The sequence below is a fragment of the Ambystoma mexicanum genome, chromosome 1q, assembly GCF_040938575.1.
Source record: "Ambystoma mexicanum isolate Mex_15411 chromosome 1q, UKY_AmexF1_1, whole genome shotgun sequence".
NCBI lineage: Eukaryota > Metazoa > Chordata > Amphibia > Caudata > Ambystomatidae > Ambystoma > Ambystoma mexicanum.
The window spans coordinates 622,916,737-622,932,619 of NC_090922.1; the positions used below are offsets into that span (position 1 = coordinate 622,916,737).

The following is a 15,883-nucleotide window of genomic DNA, read 5'->3' on the forward strand; positions in this document are numbered from 1 at the left end:
AGGTTGACTACACACAGCCAGTGCCCCTCCTCCACCACTCTCAGAATCTGCAATGGAGTGATCATTTACAACTTAAAGGAAGAAGAGTGTTAAACTTTGAGAGATCCAGAATCTTGTTTAACCCCAGCTTGTCCTTGTTTGCGATCGCAAAAAATCTGGAGTTAAAGCCCTGTAGCGTTTTGGCTGTGGGAATGCCCTTTAATCATCAGCAACTGGTTTCTTAATCTCTCCAAATAGATTTGAGGAAAGCAGTTTGGGCAGGTGGGGGGAAAAAGGTGATTTAGAGGGGGGTAGAGGGAAATCCCAGGTGATGACTGACCAGACTGGGTCTTTGGAAAATGATTTCCATATTGTCACGACGAAAGCCATGTGGCCATCTACTAAGGTGGTGTGTTGTTTGAGTGCAACCCATTAGTTCTTGGTTCTTTGGGGTGGAAGGGATGCCTTTGTTCTTGTTTTTTTGGCACGAGCTTAGAGAATGGAGAGTATCTATGCTACCATCCCTCCTGTGTCCTATCCTGGAAGCCTCAGAAGACCAGATAGGGCCTACATCGATCCTTAATAAAGAATGTGCTATTGGAGTATGTTTTGAAATGGACGATGGCGACTTTGCTGTTAGAGAACGGACATTTTCTTCAGTTTGCGTATCATCTGTTGATGAATCGAAAAGATGAGTGCCATCAAATGGTAGGTAGAGCACATTATCCTGAACATCTGGTAGCTACTTAGTACTCTTCAGCCAAGAAACGATCATTATGTCACAGTTTTAAAGTGTCCTCTTACATTAACTAGAATGTCTAAAGACACCTTTATGTCCATCTTTATGATAATGTCTATCCCCGTCAAGAATTGGTCCCCCTTGTCCGACCAGCAGAAAATGTGCAAAGTTGGTTATTTGTCACCTGAAACCCAAGCTGTAAGGTGCAAAAACTCTGTCCACATAGCCTGCCTTAAACAGAGAGCACTGTTCTGGTAGATCTTTTTGCCCTGGAGGTGCTGAGCCTTCCCGTCTTTACCAGCCCCGGTTACACTTGAGGATCAACTGGAAGACAAAGAACTCCTAGACTGCGTTAATGCCTCCATTACCACAGCCATTTAAGGAGGACCACTGCTGCTCAGATACAGCTTTCTCTTCCATCAAGAGCTTGAAAAACTATGGTCTTCAAAGGAGCTGGTGGGGCAATTTCAGACTAAATACATATCCTTGTGTGGATGAATCGAAGTGGCCTCCAAGACACCAGAGGTGGTAGAGACTAGTGAAGGCCTGCGAGACTGAAAACACTACTCCATGGGGATGCTCCAAAACACTCCACTGTTCATCCTGAGTTATCCCGCTGGAGCCACTTTTCAGAGAAAACTCTGGAAGAGTATAATGAAGCACCCCCTTCCAGGGTGAGGATATGGAAGCTGCCCCACCGTCATCCCATGCAGGGAAGCCTGTGAAAAACGAGGTGACCCTTTCACATGACAAACTCCATAAATGCTGCAGGCGGCAGTGTGTGGAAAAGTTCTTCACAGTGTGTGGTTCTGCGTGAAAAAAGAGATCATCTTGTGAGAACGTCACTCAACTTACAGTTGGACCAGAAATGGTGTAGGCCGAGGCACACAAGGCAGAGATAGTGTGGGTCCATGAGCGTAAAAAGGCCTGTCACATGATACAAACGTTGTACACACCAAAGTACAATTTCCAGTTCAATATTTCTGTGTCACATCATGTTCTTGTCCCTGAACTCCAGGACAGAATGCCTTAAAAGTATGGAGAAAAGGGAGGGGTGTTGGAGTAAACGTGTGTAGGGAAGAAGAAGTCATACGTCCCCTGCCCATTTTGCCTTCCACATACTCGATCACACAATTCTTGCAGACCTGTGTGATTGCTCTCTCCCCCCTCCCCCACGTGTTTCTATTTCTGGGCAAAGTATGGAATGATCCGGTCACAGCCCCAGCAGTCTCGTTGCTGCGGAGTTCTGAACTTGAGTGCTTTGTCTGGCACTGATACTGGGCTGCCAGTGTCATTGATATTCACATATACTGCAGTATTTTCTTCTTGTAAGCAGGTACTAATGTTCCCAATTTGATAAAAGTTATACTTAAGTAATATAGCACATAATATCAAATTAATGTATCTCAGCAACTCAGTGTTGCCAGTGCCCAAAGGCCACTGTACAAACTCAAATGACTGGGGTAGTGATTGGGCAGTGAGAGACGCTCTACCATAAAGGCTTTATTTGGGCCTACTTGGTCGGAGATCATTACCAATCAGAACCACACATCTTCTAAACCACTGGCACCCAACTCCACCTACTGGAAAACAATCAAGTAGTATATCACGCTCGTACCCCCATTCCCAAGGATCTCGGCTTCAAATGTGTATGGTCCCACTGCAGATACATTTACTTGCCAGTAAATTGCAGCTGCCCCCAAGGGATTCCTCTAGGCTACTTAGAAAGACCAGTTGTCTTCCCCCAGTCATAACAGGTTTTGAACCCATAACTGGGAGTTTCCATATTCTTCATTAACGGCATCAGGTGGCTGCCATGGTGCTGTATTCATGCCACTGCCAAGAGGACTACAAATGAAGTCTATGTGCTGCTGCTGTTTGGCATCTTCTGAGGCTCTGAAGCAAGGGAGGGCATGCACGGGTCTGGGACTTTTAATTTCTTATTGAGGTGTTCCTCCTTAAGTATTGCTAAAAGAAAAGTCAATTTAGAAATAAGGGGAGGGAAATTGGTGTTGTTTCCATTTGAACATAATCGGTGGGGAGCACAATTGACAACCGTCTGGTGAAGTAATCCCTAGTCCAGTGTTCTCATTTCTTAGGAAGACAGCGGGGAAGCTTTGAAAAAGGTAATATGTTAAAAAGTGTCTCCCTGATAAACAGATATATGCTATTTGCCTCAAAATCTACACACCTATGTTCCTCATGCCCTCCTATTTTTCACTCTGCCATTTAAAAGCCAAAAGGTGCATTATGGTTTAATGTGTGCACTTTATTCTTGCTGTGACTGCCCAACCTTTTATCTACGTGGGGCAGGGAGAATCACTGGTGATAGAAGATGCAGTCACCTGGGATCTGTGCTATCACAGCAGGCAAGAAGATTGGCAATCAAGGAGGGTCTGATGGTTCTGTCTGATTTGCCGTCATTTTCTACACTGTGGTGGTTACAGCCCACAAGGAAAACTACAAAAAAAAACACAAAAAGAAAAAAAACACATGACAAAAATGATATTACTACCATACATGTTGGCATGCTTTATTCACAACGGTCACCAGGAAACTAGGGCTGTTACTCATGGAGCAGCCAGTTTGACCATTAGTGCAGTCCGGTCTTCATCCATGCTGACGCGGTTTTGGTAGTTTTTCCAACCCAAAAGTCTCCAGATGCTGTGAGCAATAACATGATCATGTAGTCTTGCACGTATATTGTCTTACATTACGTGGTCCAGTAATGTTTCAGAGGCCCATTCACAGGGTTTCCTTTATCGGGAAGATCTGTATGTAAGACAGCAAAGATTCAGGGAGGAAAACACAAGTAAACAATTGGACCTGCAACAGTATTCCCCCTTTTTCTTCAGTGTTTGCTTTTTTTCCCTGTTTCCGGACCTGAAAGTAGAAACAAAATGTAAGCAAGCGGAAGAAGACCGAGGAAGAGACTTACGGGCCTGTACCCACACTTGGCGGCCCACAGCACGATTAGAAAGAACATGAGCATGCCTATTTATCAGCACGACTTGGGTACACCTCACACAACAACCCTGCCCATGTGCTTGATTAGGAGGTTTCAAAAAGTGCAGAACAAAGCAGCTCTAATGTGGAGACAAGGCTCTCCCTGCAAGTATACGTTTCATCTTGTGCAATTTGATCTTTTATTTAAAGTTCACGTTGGACATAATGACCTTGAAAAAACGTAGTGTAAACTCGCCTCTATCCAAAGACACCTTGAAACTTACTTTTCACTTTGCACGCTATTGTTCATGTTGCATGTTTCTCAGATTCCCACGCATCCAACCCCAACCTTCCACAATCACTAACCATCATCACCTCTTTACCTTATTAGTTTGTCTTACTTGGTTCATCTTGTATTTGTAACTCTCTGTTTACCACTTCCTCTTTCCCCTTCTTTGCAAACTATAGTCTGGAAACCTCTGGTGGGGGCACAGTACGCCTCTTTTTTTCAGACAAGCCTAGTGCACTGAGACTACTACAGTGGTGATTTGGCAGAGTGTAAAAACTTCATAACATACAGTATGCTATGTAATGTCATATAGCAAGTGTGTGGTACGAAGGGATAGTACACCAGCGGAGAGGCATGGGACTCCTGAGAGGAAGCATAACAGAGGATGACCCAGACAGAGGTTGAGAATAACTGTGAAAGAGTGCTTGGTGCTATATTTCTAGATGGGCAGTGGGCTGGATAGTATATCCCTGAGAAGTGTGCTGGGCACTATGAGGACGCCCCATGCTTTAAGCCTGGTGATGGAGCTGGAATAGCCTTGGAGCTGGGTGCCACCACCAACTCCATGATGCAGGCCCTGGAAACGGCATACAGAATTTCCCAATGGGCCCAGCTAACCACCAGCTTTAGGTACATGCCCCATGTCTAGGGACTATTGCAACCCTTGACTGCCAGAGTCGTCAGATCCACCTCAGAAGTTAGTGAGGCTGAAGAACTTCCTAAAAGTTAGCCTGCCTAAGGAAGAGGGGTGAGTTCTAAAGGGCTGCTAAGAAAAAAGGGAGAGGATGACACACTTGTCTGCCCCAACAGGGTACCCGGTGAATCTGTTTTAACACTAACAGTATCCAAGGGTAGGTGACTGTGCATTACAGGTCCCTATGGAGCAAGGAACGACTGTGGCTCGAATAGACCCCTTGGCAGTCCTAGAATCTTCTTCCCTTATAGTGTGGAGTCTCCTTGCGTAGGTCATCAGGCCATTTCAGGTCTGCTTTAATCAGACCATTTCAGGTCTGCTTTAATCAGACCATTGCCAACTGTGATCTGGGAGAGATTTCTGGGGAAAAGGGCTGTAGTGTTTGACATCGGAAGGAATTGTGTTGATAACAATGTAGAAAATCATGATTTGAGTTTCACAAAGACAAGTGGGATCAACAAACAAGTGTCAGTGAGGGTTCCTGTCAACATTCTTTTATGTCAGGAAAAAAACAGGATGAATGTTTTTATAAGGCGACTTATCAACAATGAATTCACCTACCACCCCTCATTTGTTCTATTTTGCCTCTCCCTTCCTTTCTTACCAGGGAAGTAGAACGAGGTATTCCCAGGGCTGTTAGGTTGAATGTGAAAGTTTGACAGGGAGGGACACTATTCAAAAATTGGCATTACATGCTGATGACTTGATATTCTTGGAGCAAGTTGAAACCTCGATCCCAGCCCTAACCGCAAACAATCACACGCTTTCGGGAGCTTTCAGGTTTCAAGATAAACATGACTAAATCCATGGCACTGAACATTTTGGAATTTCCTGGAGCAAATTGACATAATATGTGATGCATTCCCATCTAAGCGGGCAGAATCATCCGTGGAGCACTTGGGGGTCCGGATCACACGTAAATATAGAGATTTGTATCAAAAAATATCCCTTCATTATGAGCACAGGCTGAGGAATTATTGGAGAAATGAAATTTCCAGTAAACATTGTGGCAAGGGAGAATAGCGACAGTAGAAATAGCATTGTTCCCAAAACCTCTGTACGCATTAGCGATACTGACAGCACCTAAGTGGTGAAGAAAATGCAAGGGGCTAAATTTACAGTGTCGAGAAAGGTCTTAACTTCCTTAGAGCAAGTCGTCAGTGAGAAACAGGCCTATAACTGTCGACTAAGACTGTTCTGGCCCCCTCCCCCCACCCACCCGACGCACAGACCAATTCTTTTTATTTGGATAATTTGTATAGTTAAGTTGATTATAATTTCTATTAAGAATTGCGATTTTGATATATTACACTGATCAATCAGTTTTGAATGTTTGGAAAATTGGAAATAAAGCTTGCTAAAAAAAGAAAGTTTGACAGGGGCCTTCTTTATGGTACATGGGAATACAAAAACGGGGCCTGTCACTGGGTGGACTGCTACTGGTCTTTCGTTCCCACCAACCAAACAAGGGCAACCAGGATGGATTATCCCTGGCTTTCAACACAAGTAAACCAAAAGAAAGTTAGTCTCCTTAAATTCCAACAAAAGCAGACCAAAAGAAAGTTCTTAGGCTTTCAACAGTAACATAAATCTAGGCTCCCTCCCAGCAATCCGTAGCAGGTATTCAGTAATTCATAATCTGGGGTGTTTAAGTGTACCATGTACTTCTGTCCAAGTATCCGATCATCATGGTTAGTGTGAAGGGTCATGAATAAAAACTCTGACACATTCGATTTGTGTTTTTGGCTATAGATTTTTATTGCTGTTAGTCTGCTCGCTGTTTGCTTTGCATTTTTAGTCCTATGATTTTAGCGTATCTACGTATTTCCTGAAATCTAAGATGTGTTGATTGTTATTACTTGGGGAACTACAAACCTCAGCATTCTTGTAGTTCTTGACGTGCATTTTATTTATTTATTTTGTATATGTAGAGCACAGTACAGCCCACAGGCAACTAGTTCCCTGGTGCATTAGTGCCGACATGTTAGGGACTAGATGGCAAGTGCCGGTATTTAAGCAGTTCTCGCTTCACTCGGCTCAATGCTGTTAGTCTGCTCACTGTTTGCGTTGGATTTTGATTCATTCTATGATTTTAGCGTATCTACTTATTTCCTGAAATCTAAAATGTGTTGATCGTTATTGCATTTAAACTTTCTCCTGGTAGCATTGCACTCAATCCTGTTTCACATCATCCTACCTATTACGTAGGGAACTACAAACCCGAGCATTCTTGTAGTTCTTGAAGCACATTTGATTAGTGCGCCTGCGTGCTAGGAACTAGCTGGCTCAGCGTCCAAACCTTTCTTGCATCTCAGGTATATGAATTTTGTTCTTACTATGTCATCGGTCCACAATACATTATCTCTTCTGAGTAACGCGGACCCCTCTACGTATATACATGAATGTGCACTGTACCGTAGAAGGCTCACAGATATACATTTAAAATACCTTGCGACTTCCTTTGCAACTACCTCGGATAGGCTCACTGCTTCCCACACGCCCTCTGTCCGTGATTCAGGAAATTCGATATTGAAGCAGGCTCTGGACAGGGTGTCCTAGTTGCAGCTCCATATTTCAGATACCATTTCCACAACTGGCATTACAGAGTTAGTTACCGTCACTCCGGATCCAAATAGTTCCTGCATCGGTAACCTCAAGCCTCTTTCGAACCCAGGCTGTCCCGTACCATAGTCTCTATTCTAATTTCCAGCAAAATATTTCCAAAATCTGCTCCAATCTACAGCACACTACCATGCGTCTATCTCTACCGAACACGCGGTCCCTACTAAAACATGGTACCGAGATCTGCAACCTTATCTTGGAGACCGGCTGTGATGTTATGGCCATTACGGAATCATGGCTCACGCCGGACACTCCATCCTCAGCTCTATTAGCCATCCAACTTGAATTCACAAATCGGAGAGCAGATCGTGCCAGCCGTAGAGGTGGAGGAGTGGCTGCCATTATAAATAACCGTTTCATCTCATGTGAATCCTCACACCCCCTTAGATGGCTGTGAAAGCCTTTTATTCAAAATTAAGCTGAATGAGAATAGTTCCCCGACTATTATTATCATATACCGTCCACCTGCAGACACGTCATCCTTTGAGGAACAACTCATTAATCTGCTTACGTCAATCACCAAGGCAAACACGCCTGTGATTTTCCTTGGTGACTAATTTATGGGCAAATGATGTTCTGGGTAAGGCTCTCGTAACCGGGACTAATGTCCGGCAGAGGGACCCCCAGTACCACCCTTGTTTCTTGCATAATTTAAGTAACTTTGGGTCTCACCCTAAGTCACCAGGGAAATCCAGACGTGGACCCTTGCTCACTATTCTTAGAGAGGCACAGCTCCACCCTACTGATGAGGTCCAACCAGACCGAAACACGTGTCTGAGGTTGCTGTTGGTACTCTTGTTCAGAGGAGAATTGCCTAGCATTTCGGTGTTGGACTGCCCCAGGGCATGACAAAGACTGATATGTTTTGGATATTTTTCATTTGTGAAAGAGAGTGAGCTAAAGAATCTGGGTAAGGCTCTCGTAACTGGGACTCATGTCTGGCAGGGGGACTTCCCAGGAATCCCCCCCCCCCTTGTTTTTTGCAAATGATGTTAGTGTCAAACAAGCGGCCTCCCATTTATCAGCACTGAATTCCACTGGTTTCAATCAGACACACTCTGCTGGTGAATTTCCCTATCTCAATAGCAGCCACCCCATCCCACCTGAAACCCACTGCTAAACAGCCTGTCACCATAAGGCATTTAAAGAAGATGACGCCACAATTCTTATCGTCTCAGCTTTTAACTAAACGTAGACCAGTGGATACCTTTTAATAATTCGAATAGTTAGCCTACCATCTCACCAACACCATTAACGCAATTGTGGAAGACCTTGCCCCAAAAAAACGTCGATTGGTGAAATCTAAAACCAGCAAAAGTACTTAGTTTAATGATTCCATTGCTGAACTACGTCATTGAAAGAGGAAAGCTGAGAGAGAGTGGTGAAGGAATTCTTCTCCTCTCTCACTTTCTATATAAAAAATCTGTTCTTAATCTGAAGAATGCAGTAATTGATGCTAAATCTCAGTCTCAATGACAGGATCTCTTCTGCAAAATCTAATACACACAAGTTATTTGTAATTCTTAAGGAAAATCTCCACTTGAAACGACATTAGTGAAGGACTCAGCCTGGTGTCAAGTAATACACAAGGAGTTCAACCAGAACATTTTGGGACACCTACAATCCATAGCAGCTCAGCTAGATCCTGATCATTCCTCAATGCCTAACTCTTCCAATGCCACCAATATTCCAGATCACATCCTAAGCAAGGAACATGTTCAAGTTTTATTTCAATTCAAGCAATGCTCAGAGCAACACATCCTTAAAATTGTTGCAGGAATGAAATGAACATCCTGCTTAGGGGACAGTTGTCCTTCCAGTATCTTTAAGGCCTGTATGAATAAGCTTGTACCATGGGTGACACATCTGGTCAACCGGGTCCTGGCAAAGGGCACCTCCATCACCTGTTTGCCCTGGGCGCCCCAGCCAGGCCCCCCAAAAGCTATCCGCAGACAACTCCAAGTAAGAAAGGAATATTTTGGTGGCATAGCCAGTGCAGCATTTTTAACTTTTGACACAGTCTTGTATCTGCCGAAACTATTGTATTACCACAGTAGTTTCTTTAACCCCTGCTGCACTCATGATTTTGCCATTGTGTCAAATTTAGCTTCATTTTTTAAGTATAGCCACTGTGTTGAATTTTGCTGCGTTTTTTTTAGTATGCCCACTGCTTTGAAGTTTTAGTATAACCTCTGTGTTGAATTTAACCGCATCTCTATATATAGCCTCTGTATAAATATCAGCTGTATTATTTCTGAGTATAGCCACTGAATTTAGCTGCATCTCTGAGTACAGTGTGACGAATCCCGGGAGGGGGACCCTTCCCCTGGGGCCAGGGAGGTGAGGCTGCTACCTGATAGTCCCCCTGGGGGTGGTACTCAGTGGGAGGATCCCCTGGGTGGGGACCCCTCTCTAGGAGGAGTGAAAACTGTCGAGGGAGAACACGGTATGCACATCATCATGCTGTTAGACATGAGGTATCCAGCTCTATATGTAGGACTCAGATACACCCATCCTCTATTTCTTCTCTTGCTTGCACTAATGTCCTTATACATAGTAATTATGTTTATCAGGCAAACAACACTATGACGAGGAAGAGGGAGAGAAGAGTGAATATGGATAACTTCAAAAGTACTGTCACGAGGAAGAGCAGGGCTATGCAGAGCCCTATACGGATCCGATACTAGCATGCTAGCTATTGGAAGTTAGAATGCAGTCAAGACCAACACTCACAAGGGTCCCCCCCTCCCACCCCAAGAGTCTGTCCTGCCCCAGAGCACCTTCCCGCCGGGAAGCCGAATGCCGAGGAATCCCCTTGGCAGACCTGGCTGCCTGGAACAGAGAGGCAGAGAACTGCATGGGGGGGGGAAGCATCACGACTTACATGTTTGTGGGATCCGGGGTCGGGTGGCAGAAGCAAAGCCACCTGAGTGGTCCAGGCAAGACCTGATGCGCAGGGATAAACCAGCGTGATACAGCTGCTGAACACTGAATGAAGACCGCAAGAGCCGAGGGGAAGCTGTCTGGTGTTGCTGAGGACCGGAACCCTTGCAGACCAAGTACAAAGGTATGCAGAGGGGGACCGGGAAGGCACAGGGATACGGAGGAAGTGCAGAGCCATCTTCCTCGTCCCAGTGGGACTGAAGAGAGACAAGTTGGCATACCACTGGTGCTCCGAGATCAGTTTGTGTAGTGGCACTTGTACTCACCCAATATCCATGTCCGTTGGCCTCTGTGCCCTTTCATGAATGAAGGCAGTGTGCTGTTCCGCAGGATGATGGCATCGTGGGTGGAACCAGGAAAGCAGGCACAGCAGTGTGAGATGACGAGGTCAGGATTGCACGTGACCTAGACATTTAGGGAGCGATACTGCTTCCTGTTGCGGTATACCTCTTTGGATGCCTGGGTGGCCACCAATGCCACATGGGTGCAGTCCAGAGTGGCAATCACATTGGGCAGCTGGGATACTGCATAGAAACGTGCCTTCATGGCATTCGCCTGTGCAGGGGTGGTGGGCAGGGAGATGTGCCGGCTGATGTGGAGCAGGGGAGCTGCCAGCACCTGCACAAGCACATTTGAAAATGTGGGCTGGGACATGCCATGCAGAAAGCCCATGGTGTGCTGGTAGGTGCCAGTTTCTAAGACCTGTAGGACCGACACAAGCTTCAGTAGCAGGGGTAAGGCTGTCCTAATGTTTATCCTGCTCTCTAGGTTATCAAAGGCTAAATCAGCCGAAAGTGTAAATACAATCTATCTATTTCATCATGGATCGGGTCAGTAGCTCAGCAATGGTCAGCAGGGTGAAGGCCTAACCTGGTGGAAATTGTGCGCTCGGCTTGCATGACATCTCTTGCTCCTCCTCTCTGCGCCAAGTGCTGCTCTTCCAGCCTATGCAGCTAAATGTGGAGCAGGAGTAGCTGCATGCCCCAGTTTGTAAAATCTAGTAGCAACATAGTGTTGGCCTTATGTACCCTTCCTGAGTGGATTGGGTGCACCTGTATCTTAATTCCCATCACCTGTATGCAGTTACCGCCACCTTCTAGGTGGAGGTAACTGCATTTTCTGGGGGTGGAATTACCACCCATTTTTGGCAGGATTTCGATGTTATTTTAACTTGTAATACGGCGGAAATACAGTTTTGAATCTCAGCAGTAATTGCGCCATATGTTGGAGCTAATTCCGCCGGTACTAATTCTGCCGGCGGAATTAGCACCGACTCCTAATTCAGCGGTATGGCACAAGTGGCAGTAATTACATTTACCATATACCGCCAAACTCATAATGAACTTCTAAACCTGTGAGTGCCTTTTTTTGTGAAGCCCCGGTTTCACAGAAAGCTAGACCCGAAAAACCTAAAGTTTACAATGCTGCAAATGTTGGACACAACATTGCTTCCAAACTGTGCATTAAGTAGGAATATTACTGTTTGATCCATGTCCTTGGGCCCACCACTTTTTGTGTACTTTCTTGAAGAAAATATCTAGGTCCATGATGCATAAGTTTGCATAACCATGATAATCAAAATAGGCAGGTTCACACACAAATCTTTTAAGATGAAAAAAAAGTTGAAGAGACCCCGAGTTGTGCACTTTTCTGGTGGCTGGCCCTTCCTGTCCCTGGTACACACATGATGCAGTTTATTGAATAAACCCCACTTCTCTAATACAGTAATTCTCGGTAGCTTTCCCTTCCCAGATACTCACGTGGTGCGTTCAATTTGTTGAATATGGGAAGCATGGTCGTCTCAAGTTGCTGCTTCTGATCTAGTACATCCTGAATCGTGGGATCCTTTACATTCTGCATCCAGTCAAATTTGGCTTTGCATGCATTTAGTACTGTGTTCTGTTGTAAAGCACAAAACAAGATACACATAAATGAAAGAGTAACTGTAAGAAATTTTAAAATGATGGTTGATGTAAAAGTATGTGCATCATTAATATCCACCAGAATGGCACTATCATGGCCCCGGGCTCACAGCCCAACCTCCTCCTTGACGGGCGTCTTCCGTCTCTCATTAACTTCCTCCCTTCTCCTGCCATTCCCCTGGCTGCCACACCTCTGGCCTGTTCGCCCCCCACCGACTGATTTACCCCGCTCCTGTACCCCGCCTCAGAAAACCTTTAAAGATGGCAACCGGCTTCACTTAGCCACCCTCAACTCTCGCTCCGCTGTCAAACATTCTTCTAACATTAGTCATCTCCTTGAAGACTTTGACCTGGATGCCCTCGCTCTCACGAGACGTGGTTCATTGCCAGCTCTGTCACTGCTTTTGACCCTCTCCTTCCTGAGGGCTACAATAGCCTTTCCAAGCCCAGATCTAACCAGGCTGGGCGCGGAGTGGCCCTTGTCTATCCTGAATGGGTTCCCTGCTTCCATCATACCTACTCCTCCTTTGAATGTCTTGTCTGCAAGCTTTGCATCTCTCCCACCATCTCCCTCACTCTTGCTACCATCTACAGGCCTCCTGGGCCGATTCCCTTCGCCCCCCCTCCTCTTGGAGTTGGCCGACCTCGCCTACTCTATGCTGACCTCTTCCTCTAAGCTTCTCCTCCTTGGAGACTTCAATATCCATCTGGATTCTCCTGATGCAGCCACTCTCCACTTCTGCGACTCTCTCTCACTATTCTTCCCTTTAGCCCAACCCACTCAGCAGGGCACACCTTGGATGTGCTCATCACTGCTGAAATCTCCCGCTGGAACCCTCTTTCTACTCCCCTCTCCTGGTCTGACCATTCTCTCCTCTGATATTGAGCTCCTCGACTCCCCGGAAAACCTCTTCCCTAACTGCCAGTCTCCTTCTCTGACACTCGACCGATGAAGCAAGTGTCAGTAGTTGCTTTTGCCACCTCTTTCACTCCTCCCTCACCCCTACCATGAGTTCTCACACTGACTCAGCTGTTGCTAACCTTCACCTCTCCATCTCCAACACTCTTGACATCCTTGCCCCTGCCATGAGGATTCATATGAAGCCTGCCTCCAAGTGCAATAGTTGGTATGCTTCTTGTTGAAACGCAAATTCAAAGCTGCGGAACGGAAGTGGATGGTTTCTAGCACATCCTCTGACAAACTTCCCTGTCGCCTTCTCCAAAGACAATACAGACTCTCTATCCGCTCCAGGAAATGGGCCCATATTCAATCCTGCATCTCATTGGCCACAAACACGGCAGAAATTTTTAAAAAATCAGCAAGCAACTTGCCATTCCTACAGCAGTTTCCCCTTCTCCTCTTTCCTCTCAGGCCCTCTGCACAGCGCTTGCCACCCATTTCACAACAAAATCTCAGGACATTCTATCCTCTCTCTCCTCTATGCTCTATGCTCCTCCCTCCCCTGCCTGCATGCAGGCCCCCCCCCCCGTTCCCCCCTTCTTTACTCCTTCTTACCCATAGCACCGAATGAGGTCACCAAGACAGTCTGCTCTATGAAAGCCTCCTCCAAACAGGTGCTTCCCAGCTCCTCTAGAACTATCGAGGACAACATTGCCTCTCTCTATCCCTCCTTGGCTGAGTTCTGTAACCACTCCTTTGACATTGGCTCCTTCCCTTCACCCCTCAAGCACTCCCTTGTGCATCCGCTCCTAGAAAAGCCGTCTGCGGATCCTTCCTGCCCGGCTAGCTACCGCCCCATCTCCACTACTCCCTTCTTGGGTAAACTCAACGTTTATCATCTCCCAACTAATCCATCACACTGAATCTACTGGCTGCAATCATAACCACCAGTCTGGCTTCAGAGCAGACAGAGGCACGGAAACTGCTCTCCTGAACAACTGTGATGACTTGCTCTCAAACCTTGACTCCAACTCTCCTACAGCCCTCATTCTCTCTATCTGTCCTCTGCCTTCGACACGGTCAATCATTCCATTGTCATAAATGGGCTCTCTGATACCCTGGGTATCACGGACCGGGCAATGGATTGGTTAACCTCTTTCCTCTCTAATTAGCCCTGCCAAGTTCAACTGGACCCCTTTCTCTCCTCTTCCTCACTCTCAACTTGATGCGTCCCTCAGGGCTCTATCCTCTCGCCACGGTTCTTCAACATTTACCTTGCCCCTCTTGATCTCTACCTTCTCTCCTCATTTCTAGTGTTATGCTGATGACACACAGCTCTCCTTTAAGCTTGGCTCCTCTTCTTCCTCTCTCATTCGCGATTGTCTGACCGCTGTTCAGGCATGGTGTGCTGCCAATGATACTAACGAGTATACGATAGAGAGCTTTCTCATTGGGACTCCTACTCCCTCCTTCCCTCCTACACTCTGGCCGCTGTGAGAAACCTGAAGGTGTCTCCCTTGCTAGTCCCCGGGGATCGGTCATCTCTATTGGCTCCCGTTCCTGGGGTGGACCAGTGAGGGAGGATCACCTGGAAGGGGGTCCTCTGTCGGGGAGTGGGACACCGACGGGTGAGATGCTATATCCCACTTCTTTCAACACCTTTTCGCCATCTTACCACGCAGGACATTCAAAACCACTGCCCCCCCGGACCCTTTTTCCGACGCGAACACTTTCGCACGACACATCAGAGTACGGACTAATAACACAAGAGCCATTTACCCGACATGCCGTTGATCAGAATCACACACACCTGACGGCCCTTTCCCTTCCCCACAGGGACAAAAGATGGAGCAAGAGAGCACAGTACGAGCAAGGCAGACTGCACAACGAGACAGCTATCCAGACCCGGCAGTTCAAGAGGAGGAGAAAGGCAGCAAATATCGAGAGGCTGATGAGGAGAGACACAACCTTGCCCTTTTCGACAAAACTCTGCGAACCCTCTGCTGAAAGAAATGTGAGACCTAGGACAATAGCCCAAGTGTGCTGCAACAGATGTCAATGGTACACAGAGCGTATCGACGCTGATAAGCCGGTTGGAGGGAGACTCCCGATTCCGTGGTACCGGCCTTGACTCCAGTAAAGTGGAAAAAGTTACACAGTCCTCTTTTTGTATCCAATGAGGTAGTAAGTGAGTCCCTTTTCACTGTTCGCAAACAGGAACAAGTCCGGGAAGGAAAGGAAACCGCCAGAGGAACGGATACGGAGAAGTGAATCTAAACACAGAGGCACGCTTTAGAACAGGCAAGTGGAATGCCCCTGATAAAAGGTTTGAATTAACAATCAGCGTGGTACTCACGATTACTATAAGAATAGCAAAAGTTATAGGTGAATGTGTACAATGCTAACAAATAATATGAAGCCATTCCCGGGAAGATGGCCAAAAGATAAGGCGTACAAAACGCACAAATCTATTACAAGGGAGAGATGTAGTTTCGGATCCCCAAAAGCAGGGAGAATAAAATTGACAAGATAGAGGCGGAATGATGCCAAAAACAGAGTGTTAGCGAAGGTAATATGGGGAAATAGTGGACGTGCATGATCTGATACGGTATGATGTCATTCTAGGGAGATCCCTTGGATGAAAGAATAACTACTGATTGAGTACAGAAAGTACAACAGTAATCCGCATGCAAGGAATACCGGAGAAAATACTAATCCGATCCTAAGGAATTGTTTGCAACAAAGGGACCCATACTGGGTGAGTCTTGTGTAGTGGAAACTGATTTACAATTAGGAGCATGATCCATTGTTTTGACACATATTGGATGACTGATTGGTGCCTGTGCCC

At 46.1% G+C, this 15,883-nt stretch overlaps 1 protein-coding gene across 4 annotated transcripts in view; it reads right to left on the reverse strand.

The window, feature by feature from the left end:
• Positions 1-3,221: 3,221 nt before the first annotated feature.
• ANKRD45 (ankyrin repeat domain 45) overlaps positions 3,222-15,883 on the reverse strand; it is a 508,183-nt gene continuing 495,521 nt past the window's right edge. For 3 of the 4 annotated variants that reach the window (XM_069641185.1, XM_069641187.1, XM_069641188.1), the window contains exons 5-6: positions 11,973-12,111; positions 3,222-3,601 (exon numbers count right to left, since the gene is read on the reverse strand). In XM_069641185.1, coding sequence (XP_069497286.1) covers positions 3,570-3,601; positions 11,973-12,111 — 171 coding nt within the window. In that variant the 3' untranslated portion in view covers positions 3,222-3,569. The remainder of the gene's footprint in view (positions 3,602-11,972; positions 12,112-15,883) is intronic. The other variant, XM_069641186.1, reaches the window with a different exon arrangement.